At 36.4% G+C, this 12,255-nt stretch overlaps 1 protein-coding gene across 1 annotated transcript in view; it reads right to left on the bottom strand.

Moving 5' to 3' along the window:
• Positions 1-981: 981 nt before the first annotated feature.
• Positions 982-12,255, bottom strand: part of LOC145247475 (sodium-dependent glucose transporter 1A-like) — a 39,931-nt gene continuing 28,657 nt past the window's right edge. Inside the window, exon 4 of the mRNA XM_080109273.1 lies at positions 982-10,729. Within this exon, the coding sequence (XP_079965399.1) occupies positions 9,645-10,729 (1,085 nt within the window). The 3' untranslated portion in view covers positions 982-9,644. The remainder of the gene's footprint in view (positions 10,730-12,255) is intronic.

The following is a 12,255-nucleotide window of genomic DNA, read 5'->3' as shown; positions in this document are numbered from 1 at the left end:
TTACTAGGAATCACAGCAAAGAACTTTTCTTTCCTCTTTCTGCACCAGAAACCATGTGGTACCTTCCATGAACAAAGTTTCTTTCACAGAACATCCCATCTGTGGCTCAAGATATCACGAGTCTGCTTTCCAACTGACTACCGCATGATCATTTTCAAGTCTAATGTGAATAAATACTTTCTGAGCCATCCTCTTAATTAATCTTCTCTCTATTTCATCCATGATTTCCAATCCCTGTATGACAGTGATCATTCTCATAACTAGCCCTTTTCCTAGATTCGCATCGTTTAGGATTATTTGGACTACTGCTCTCATCTTGAGTATAATTTTCACAATATTTCGAGCCATGTAATCTTTGGCCTTCTTCAGGTGTATCTTGTTGAACTCGGGAATCTATCTTTAGAATTGTCCTTAAAGATATGTGGTATAAAGTACTTGCTAAAATTCAGTTGTAAAATGACGCTTTTCTGGAGGTTGAAAGTTCAATCTTCAGTGCGGGTTACACTCAAAAATACAATTGCGAATTACTTGGGACTTATACCCAGTAATGGCTGATGGAACGAGAACATGCTACCCCAACTGATTAAATAAAGGATCCCGTTCAAAATTCTGTGCAGATTCCAGAGTTCAACAGAAAGATTTCCGAGTTCGACAAGATAATCCTGATGAAAGTATAATAACCCTTATCCCTGAGTGGCTTCCGGGTCTTGATAAGTGGTGATCACTGTGTAAAAAAAAAAAAAAAAAAAAAAAAAAAAGTCGCTGAGGGTACATTGATTGAAACACTATATGAACAACACTCAAGATGAAAACAGTATTCCGAATAATCGAAATAAAACAAATTATTGATTCTCATCTCAAAAATCCAGAAATGTAACACTTTATCCTCGTGTGGTCATCAAGCCTTGATAAGCAGTGATAAAAAAAATAAATAAAAAAAAATAACAAATCTCCATTACAAATGACAAACAAAAACAGACAATCGTTCCCAAACTATTTTAATTCATTTACTTATTTACATACGAGACAGTTTCAGGAGTATGCTCAACATCAAATTATTATAAAAAAACAAAAAAACAACAAAAAACTTGAACTCTAATATTAAATATTATGTTTTTATTGGAATTCTTTGAAATGAGTAATTTGCATATTTATCTTATTTATTTGCGGACTGTTATCCTCATCTTTATAGTTGTTGTTCGCTCACCATATTTCGGCCAACTCATCCTTTAGCCGCTTTCAGATAACTAATGGTATATTTTTGTTTTGATTCTCAGGTATATATCCATTGATATCTTATATGTTTTTATGTACACTGATGTGGTCCTCGATTGATTAATTGTGTCTGTGTCAGATATATACTCGAGAGTAAAAACAATGAAAAGAATATGCTGTTGTCATAGGCCTAGTAATTAACCACGACGGAATAGGAATACTGAGCCTTGTAACTGTACCCCCAGTAATTACTGCCTTCCATAGTTGTTGTTTCACCATGTTTTTCGTCAACCCAAAGCAGGCCAGAGGATTAGTTCGCCAAACATGTGGTGAGACAACAACAACTATGGAAGGCAGTAATTACTGGGGATACAGTTACGAGACTCAGCATTCCTATCTCGTTGCGGTTAATTTAAAAAAAAAAATTTTTTTTTTTTTAACTAAAACGAATGTCACATTTAAACAACACCATTATCTAAAATTCTATTTGAAGAAGATCAGAGGATGAGTTGGCCGAAACAACAGCAATTATGAAAATAAAGATAACAGTCTGCAAAAAATGAATACACAAAATACATGCTAAAATATTCTTTAGTTCTTTGTATGCATATTTCTCTTGTCCTCTCTCAGTCTGTTTTGTTATGACTTTTGAACACCTATTACAAACTTTTGAAACTCCCTGGAGAGCGTGGAGAAAAGGTACAAAAATAGAAATTGTCTCAGTCGTGAAGGATTTCTCCTCCACTGAAAGAGGACGAGAAATGGACGTGCCGCAGCTGAAGAACAGATACTACACTTTGAGGTATTGATTTGCTCCCCCACAGAGCAAATCAGGCACAAGGCCGATTTTTAATGTGAGGAATGAAGGGGAAATGGGGACCAACTCCCCGGGGAGTAGGGGAAATGGATAGTGACAATTGGTATGAAGGGTTGCCCCTACATTGACCAAGGTCTTATATGTGGAGTTGCCCCCACATATGGTCTTTGCTTGCAGTATCTGCCGGAACAGATGGTATTTATTTGCTCCCCCACCGAGCAAATTAGGCACAAGGCCGATTTTTAATGTGAGGAGTGAAGGGAGGGGGAAGGGAAAAAGGGGACCAGCTCCCGAGAGGTGGGAAATAGGAGCTGGTTAATGGTCAGGCATGTGGGGTTGCCCCCACATCTGGTCTTTGCTAGTCATAGCTAGTCATAGCTTGCAGCATCTGCCGGAACAGATGGTATTTATTTGCTCCCCCACTGAGCAAATTAGGCACAAGGCCGATTTTTAATGTGAGGAGTGAAGGGAGGGGGAAGGGAAAAAGGGGACCAGCTCCCAAGAGGTGGGAAATAGGAGCTGGTTAATGGTCAGGCATGTGGGGTTGCCCCCGCATCTGGTCTTTGCTAGTCATAGCTAGTCATAACTTGCAGTATCTGCCGGAACAGATGGTATTTATTTGCTCCCCCACCGAGCAAATTAGGCACAAGGCCGATTTTTAATGTGAAGAGTGAAGGGAGGGGGAAGGGGAAAAGGGGACCAGCTCCCGAGAGGTGGGAAATGGGAGCTGGTTAAAGGTCAGGCATGTGGGGTTGCCCCCACATCTGGTCTTTGCTAGTCATAGCTAGTCATAGCTTGCAGTATCTGCCGGAACAGATGCTACACTTTGATCTAGGCCAAAAGGCCAAGTAGTTCTCATACTACATGTATGTTAATTTGTTTTTAGTTAATGTAGGGGAAACCCTTCTAGACATGTGTAATTTTTATTTACTAACAGAGTGCTCCATTTTGAGGAGCTGGTTTTGCCTCCACATAAGAAAGGACCTTGTGCAATATTTTGCTTTCGTTGGGAAGCAAATAAATATCAATAGATTAGGGAGCTAAGACCCAAGTAAGCAGGACGATCACTGGCGTGTTTGTGGTATTATGATGACTGAGATCTCGAGCTAGGATTAGTGCACGCAAATCTAAGGTACAGTGATGAGGATGACCATAGATCTCTCCCTCCCCAATTTTTTTGATTGGCCTTATGCCCCTTTCTGGGGGAGCCGGTTTTCACCCACATTAAAAACGACCTTGTGTCACATATTGCTCTTGTGGGGGAATTGGCTGAAACGTATTGGTATAAAAAAAAAAAAAAGAGTGACTACTTTGGTGTTCAGTAAATTATCACCGGGTATCAGAAATGACAAGTGGTGTAATAAAAAAACATTTTTCTCTGAACGCTACACAGGTAAATATGTTTTTATTTCGAACAACACCGGGTAAACACAACAGATAAGTAAAAAAATTTAGTTTATCTCAAGAAAATAAAGTGGATATCAACTTCATCTGACAAGTTCAAATCATAAATACATTTTGAAATTTTTTTCCTTTTCTCCAGCGTTTTTTTGACCGAATGATGATTTAGCAAAAAATCAAAAACGTTTGTCATACATATAGAATTTATATACGTTTGATCAACACTGCTGAGAGGCATTATTTAATATACTGTTCTGTTTTAAATCCCCGAAACAGCGTTTCATGGCAAACAACTGATGATCCCCTTAAGAATATTGGTACTATGGTTTGTTTATGCAAGTAAAACTATTCAGCGATATGGGAAATTAATTGACTTAATGTTCCAAAGAAGGACAATTTTTTTTAATTAAATAGCAATAGAAAAAAAAGTAGGCTTTTAATATCAATGTCAACGTGACAAAAACTGAACTTTATACATATATAGATTACATCTAAGTGAAACTCATAATAATAATATAATCAATAATACCCATAACACCAACCCCACACCCATGAGCCCCTGGAGGGGCATAGGCCATCCACAACTTTTGTAGATGGTTTTGTAGCAAGGAGTTCTTTTTTGGGGGGTAAGGATGCTGGCCCCATGCCTAACCTTGCCAGAAGGTACATACAGCACCTAGCCTTCCCAAATGGTCACCCATCTGCTACTGACCAGGCTTAACATTGCTTAACTACAGTGATCTGGCGAGAACCGGTGTGTAAACGTGATTGTGCCGTACAATATAATTAATAATAATAAATATTAATAATTTAATAATAAACATAAATGCCAACTCCCAGTTCAATTTTTTCTTTCTGAAGATGAGGCATACTTTTAAAATTTGACAACTTAACACAACATCACCATTCTAGTTGAACACATTATGTTAGTAAATAAATAGTTTATTATTAATGAAATTTTGAAATAATTTTGACCTTATCTCCTACTTAACAGTACTTTCCTACAAAAATGCATTGTCATAGCCTTGCAAACTACGCACAATGCTTCAAGTAAACTACAACATCCTCCTCACTAACTAATATATTTAGCTTTTCTTGACATTTTACAGAGGTAGCTGTACTGAAATGAATACCGACGTAGACTGATGACTGTGATCTCTGATCTTCTACAAGTACATCTTTTCAGTTTGGAATCTATGTCATTTATTTCAGGGGGGTAGATTATTCTCATTCTGTTGGCTATGACAGAGTAGAAGTGTTGTTAACTATTTTTATGCTATACTCAATTATTATTGAAAGTAGTAAGTATTGAACCTTCAACCTCCAAAAGACTGTCATTCAAAACTGATTGCTAATGAACACATTGTGTCATAAGTGCAAATTGGTAAAGATGCTCCTGAAAAATGTTGGGGAACACATCAACTGAAACGTATTGGTACAAAAAAGAAAAAAAAAAAAAAAAGAAAAGAGTGACTGCTTTGGTCTTCAGTAATTTATCACTGGGTATCATAAATGACACGTCATATAATAAAAAAATTTTTTTCTTTAAACGCTACACAGGTAAATATGTTTCTATTTCGAACAACACCGGATAAACATAACAAATAAGTAAAAAAATTTAGTTTATCTCAACAAAATAAACGGGATACTAACTTGGACTGACAAGTTCAAATCATAACTACTTTTGAAATTTTCTTCTTTTCTCCAACGTTTTTTTGACATAATGATGATTTAGCAAAGAATCAAAAACGTTTGTGATACATATGGAATTTATATGTGTTTGATCAACACTGCTTAGGAGCCATGATTTAATATACTGTTTTGTGTTTGACCCTCACAACAGTGTTTCATGGTAAACAACTGATGATCCCTTTAAGAACATTCACTATTGTTTGTTCATGTAAGTAAAACGATTCAGCGATACGGGAGATTAACTGACAATGTTCCAACAAAGGACAATTTTTTATTAATTAAACAGCAATAGAAAATAAGCAGGCTTTTAATATCACTATCAATATGACAAGAACCTCAACTTTATATGTGTACAGATTACATCGAAATGAAACACATAATAATAATAATAATAATATAATGAATAATCCCCATATCACCACTCACATAGCCTTGAGCCCCTGGAGGGACATAGGCCATCCACAACTTTTGTAGCGAGGAGTTCTTTTTTCGGGGTGAGGGTGCTGTCCCCATGCCTAACCTTCCCAGAAGGTACATACAGCACTTAGCCTTCCCAGATGGTCATCCATCTGGTACAGGCCAGGCCCCACATTGCATAACTTCGGTGATGTGGTGGGAACCAGTGTGTCAACGTGATTGCGCCATACAATATAATTAATAATAATAAATATTAATAATTCAATTTTTTTTCTCTTCTTTCTGAAGATGAGGCACACCTTGAAAATTTGATAACTTAATGCTACATTAACAGTCTAGTTGAACACATTATGTTGCTAAATTTATTTATTATTAATGAAAATTTAAAATAATTTTGACCTCATCTCCTACCTAACAGTGCTTTTCTACAAAAGTACATTAACTTAACCTTACAAACTATGCACAATGCTTCGAGTAAACTACAGCATCCTCCTCACTAAGTAATATATTTAGCTTTTCCTGACATTTTACTGAAGTAGCTGTACTGAAATGAATACCGACATAGGCTGACGACTGTGACCTCTGACCTTCTACAAGCACATCTTTTCATTTTGGAATCTATATGTCATTTATTTCATGGGGGTAGATTATTCTCGTTCTGTCGGCTATGACCGGGTAAAAGTGTTGTTAATTATTTTTATGTTATACTCAATTATTATTGACAGTAGTAAGGATTCAACCTTCAGAAGACTGTTATCCAAAACTGATTGCTAATAAACACCTTTAACCATTGTGTTACAGCTGCAAATTCGTAAAGATGGTCCTGAAAATTCTTGGAGGATACATCGCCTGAAACATATTGGTATAAAAAGGGTGATTGCTTTTGTCTTCAGTAAATTATCATCGGGTATCATAAGTGACAAGTGGTGTAATAAAAAGATATTTTTCTCTAAACGCTAAACAGGTAAATATATTTCTATTTCAAACAACAGGTAAACACAACGAATAAGTAAAAAAATTTACTTTATCTCAAGAAAATAAAGTGGATACCAACTTCATCTGACAAATCATAAATACATTTTGAAATTTTCTTCTTTTCTCCAGCATTTTTTGACCGAATGATGATTTAACAAAGAATCAAAAACGTTTGTAATACATATGGAATTTATATGTGTTTGATCAACACTGCCGGGGAGCCATGATTTAATATACTGTTTTGTGTTTAGTCCCCCAAAACAGTGTTTCATGGTAAACAACTGATGATCCCTTTAACAATATTTGGTACTATTATTTGTTCATGTAAGTAAAACTATTCAGCAATACGGGAGATTAATTGACTTAATGATCCAACGAAGGACAATGTTTTTAAATTAAATAACAATAGAAAAAAAGTAGGCTTTTAATATCAATGTCAAAGTGAGAAAAACTCAACTTTATACGTGTATAGATTACATCTAAGTGAAACTCATAATAATAATATGATTAGTAATACACATAACTTCCCTTTCCCCATAGCCTTCAGCCCCAGGGGGGCATAGGCAATCCACAACTTTTGTGGATGCTTTTGTAGCAATTAGTTCTTTTTGGGGGGTGAGGGTTCTGGCCCCACACGTAACCTTCCCAGAAGGTACGTACAGCGCCTAGCCTTCTCAAATACTCACCCATCTGGTACTAGCCAGGCTCAACGTCGCTTTACTTCGGTGATCTGATGAGAACCGGTGTGTCAACGTGATTGTGCCATACAATATAATTAATAATAATAAATATTAATAATTTAATAATAATGAACATAAATGCTAACTCCCAGTTCAATTTTTTCTTCTTTCTGAAGATGAGGCATACCTTGAAAATTTGACAACTTAAGACTATGTTAGCATTCTAGTTGAACACATTATGTTGGTAAATAAATAATTTATTATTAATGAAAATTTGAAATACTTTTGGACCTCATCTCGTACCTAACAGTGCTTTTCTACAAAAGTGCATTGACATAGCCTTATAAACTATGCACAATGCTTTAAGTAAACTTCAACATCTTCCTCAATAAGTAATATATTTAGCTTTTCTTGACTTGATTTTACTGAAGTAGCTGTACTGAAATGAATCCCGATGTCCATGCTTCCGTTCAGCCTTAAAAGACAAAGGATACCCTTTAGGGGCAATAGCGCGTGTAATTGTGAGGCAAGGGTTGCGCAATCACAACCACATATCTCCTGAATCAGCACTGTTTTAATCCAGTCGCAAGAAAACCAGGACGACTGGAAACAATGCTGAGATAAGCAGAGAGCACATACAGCACCTGAAATTCCCAAATGGTCACCCAGGTTCAACGTTGCTTAACTTCGGTCATCCAGCGGGAACCGGTGTGTCAACGTGATTATGCCATATATCCAGATGTAGACTGATGACTGTGATCTCTGACCTTCTACAAGCACATCTTTTCATTTTGGAATCTATATGTCAAGAGTCTGTGCTTAATTTTGATCTGATCTCTTCATTTATTTTATGGGGGTAGATTATTCTCGTTTTGTCGGCTATTTCTGGGTGGAAGTGTTGTTAATTATTTTTTCGTTATCCCCGATTATTATCGACAATAGCAAGGATTACAACCTTCAACTTCCAAAAGATTGCCAGTCAAAACTGACTGCTAATGAACACATTGTGTCACAGGTGCAAATTGGTAAAGATGCTCCTGAAAAATGTTGGGGGACACATCCACTGAAACGTATTGGTATAAAAAAAAGAGTGACTGCTATGGTCTTTAGTAATTCATCACCAGGTTTCACAAGGGACAAGTGGTATAATAAAAAGACATTTTTCTCTAAATGCTAAACAGGTAAATATGTTTCTATTTCGAACGACACCGGATGAACATAACAAATAAGTAAAAAAAAAAAAATTAGCTTATCTCAACAAAATAAAGTGGATACAACTACTTTTTGAAATTTTCTTCTTTTCTCCAGCATTTTTGAACCCGATGATGATTTAACAAAGAATCAAAAACGTTTGTGATACATATGGAACTTATATGTGTTTGATCAACACTGCTGGGGAGCCATGATTTAATATACTGTTTTGTTTTTCAATCCCCCAAAACAGTGTTTCATGGTAAACAACTGATGATCCTTTCAAGAAAATTATTGTTTGTTCATGTAAGTAAAACTATTCAGCGATACGGTTTTCAAAGAATTTCTATCTCTTGTTTGAAACAATAAATGTTGTAAAATATAATATGCAAAATTATTAACTTCATCCATATGCCGATGCTTTATCTCGAATATTGAGCATTTTCAACTGGTTAGGATTTTCCCATATTATTCATTTTGTAAACTTTAATTTCTTAACCATATATATATATATATATATATATATATATATATATATATATATATATACACACACTATACTTTCAATTTGTCTTTACATAAGCAGTAATTTTTGCTACACAGTCATGAGCATGTTTCAGTCTCCTAGTATTTAGTAACTAGAGATCTCATTAGGCAACAACGCTTATATTCAAAAGCGGAATTCATAATGAACTACGAAAATCAACTTCCAGCAAAAGAAGTTTTTTTTGAAGACTGAAACATGCTCATGACTGTGTAGCAACAAATTACTGCTTATGCAAAGACAAATTGAAAGTGTAACTTGCTCTACTTCCATATTGAGCACTCTTGTATTAACCTTGTTATATTTTCACTGGTTGAAAAATAGCAACCTCAAATTATATATGTGTGTGTGTGTGTGTTTTTCTTTTTTTTTAAATTTTCCTTCCTTTGAAGATTGTAACGCTGGGTATAGGGCAACCAAACCAGCTGCCAACATTGCCCTGCTTTTTATTGAAACCAACCGAGAGCTCTTTTTAGTATCCTTGTTGTTTCCTTAAGTGCAATTGTCTGGATCTCTTTTGCACTTGGTTCACCAGGAACGTGTGTGTGTGTGTGTGCATGTGTGTTAAAAGGTAAATATATTGATAAATATACAAACTATTCTAAACTCCCATCTATATTAAGCACAATTGTTATATATATATATATATATATATATATATGTGTGTGTGTGTGTGCATTAAAAGGTAAATATATTGATATAAATATACAAACTATTCTAAACTTCCATCTGTATTTAGATCTTCAGGCAGTTTTCTTTTGTTTTGCCAATATTCTGATTTTGAGAACAACACCAACACTAAAAACAAAGCAGAACACGCAATAGATTCTCCGAAGATAATATAAAGATACCAACGCGCACTGTAGTTTTCCATCATATATCCGAGAAATAAAGGATTCAACGAGGTTCCGGCCGAGGAAAAGACCAATATGGCCGAGCATATTCGTGCAGTAACTTTAAAAAGATAGGTTTCGGCCCAGGTGAATCCGGTCGCAAACACACTGGCCATTGCAAATCCGCTGATCCCATAGAAGATCCAGACAAGGATTGGTAGTGATCTGGACCAGAGCAGTACAAAGCTGCAGACGTTCAACAGTGTAAAATCCATGAAGATCATCTGGTTAACATTCAATATTTTTAGCATGAAAATTCCGAGGAATCGACCAAAGGCGAAGCAGAGCCAAAAGACAAATGTCGCCAGCGACCCGTCTTGCTTTGTCCAGTTGAGATACTTCACTGTGAAACTGGTCAGGTAGACACTGATACCGTCTTCCATTCCGCAGTAGACCATGTAGATGAATAACATTAGCAGGAGTGGAAAGATGGACTCTTTTAATCGGAAAGGAACTTCTTTCTCTTGCTTCGCCGTCTGCTTGACTTTCCAGAACTTACCAAACTTAAAAACATTGAAACCAAATGGAACCGCGGTGATTAGAGTTATTATGGCTATGATTAAATACGCGTAATGTATTCGAGTTTTGTTAAGGCTCGAAGAATATTCTAGATGACTAGAATTCGAAGATGTTGCATTTATGATCAATTCTGTTGTCTGGGATAAAAGAGTTGATTCTGTTCTTGAAGACATGGTAGTGATCACAGAGACCGTTATGTTGGAACTGTTGTTTGTTGACATGTTCATTCTTGCCACGGAACTTGCCGGAGATATTTGCATTGGGCTGAGAAAAGGTTTTACTATTAATGGAGATATAAGGCCGCCAAGGGCGAAGCCAAGATGTATGGATTGCATGTATGGTCCGCTTTTCTTACTCCAGATTTCTACAACCTCTGTGTTACCCACTGAAACGAAAAATAAATTTTTTTTTAAATTATAAAAATCATTAATTTATTTGCACACTGTTATCCGCATCTTCATAATTCTTGTTAATTCACCATGTTCCAGCCAACTTTCAATAATTACAAGAAACCTTCTCTGCCACCAATAGCAATGGCCAGTGACTCTTTATCTGAGAGTACATCTTTCAAACTGCTTGCCTAACGTTCACAGGAAACATGAGTTGGAACAAGTACATTGAAAGCGTTGCCAGGGCTGCTGCGAAGAAGGTAGGCTCTCTCTACCATGCTAGAAAACTACTAACACCCGAAAGTATCCTGTACCTCTATAAGGCCACTATTTGCCCATGTATGGAGTATTGCTGTCACATTTGGGCTGGTGCATCTGCTACTAGTCTCTCGCTCCTAGACAAGGTTCAAAAGAGAGTCGCAAATCTGATAGGCCCTGAACTGGCATCTAAGCTTCAGCCTCTGTCCCATCGACGTAATGTTGCATCCCTCTGCCTGTTCTACAAGTATTTTAATGGTGAATGCTCCGGCGAACTGCAGACACTTGTGCCCCCACGACGTAGACACCCTCGACAAACACAACAGGCAGCTAAATCCCACCCCCACACAGTAGAGATCCCTAGATATAAAAGATCTTTCTACTCCAGTAGTTTCTTCCCCAGAACTGCTAGACTCTGGAATTCCATTCCAGGCCACTGCTTCTCCAACTGTACTGACATGCAGAAGTTCAAGTGTAACGTGAACTGACATCTTGCTGCCCAAATCCCAACATAGTACCCCAGTAGTTGTTGCCCCTGATAGTAGCCCCCTACACCAAAGTGGCAATGTGCCTTGTTTGGGGTGAAAATGTAAAAAAAAAAAAAAAAAAAAAAAAAAAAAAAACCTCATCCTCTGGTTTTCTTTAGGTAATTAACCACGACAGAATAGGAATGCTGAGTCCCGTAACTGTACCCCCAGTAATTACTGCCTTTCATAGTTGTCGTCTCACCATGTTCTGGCTAATTAAACCTCTGGCCTGCTTTGGGTAAGACTGAAACCGTTATCTTCAGACAAGAGATGTTGAATCTCTACGGTTCCAGATGAGCATTGTCTGAAGATAACGGTTTCAATCCTACCCAAAGCAGGCTAAAGGATTAGTTGGCCCAAACGTGGTGAGACAACAACAAATATGGGAGGCAGCAATTACTAAGAGATTCAGTTATGAGATCCAACATTCCTCGCGGATAATCACCTGAAGAAGGCCAGAGGATAAGTTGGCTGAAATGTGATGAAACAACAACTATGAAGATGAGAATAACAATCCGCAAATAAATAAATAAATAAAAAAATAAATAAATTACTCATCTCAAAGGATTCCAATAAAAAAATAAATAAATTACTCATCTCAAAGGATTCCAATAAAAAAATAAATAAATTACTCATCTCAAAGGATTCCAATAAAAAAATAAATAAATTACTCATCTCAAAGGATTCCAATAAAAAAATAAATAAATTACTCATCTCAAAGGATTCCAATAAAAAAA

The sequence above is a fragment of the Euprymna scolopes genome, chromosome 25 (genome assembly GCF_053919585.1).
Source record: "Euprymna scolopes isolate OS-2025 chromosome 25, ASM5391958v1, whole genome shotgun sequence".
In the NCBI taxonomy this organism is placed as follows: Eukaryota; Metazoa; Mollusca; class Cephalopoda; order Sepiida; family Sepiolidae; genus Euprymna; species Euprymna scolopes.
The sequence above is the reverse complement of the archived record's forward strand: the minus strand, read 5'-3'. Positions and strand labels throughout refer to the sequence as shown.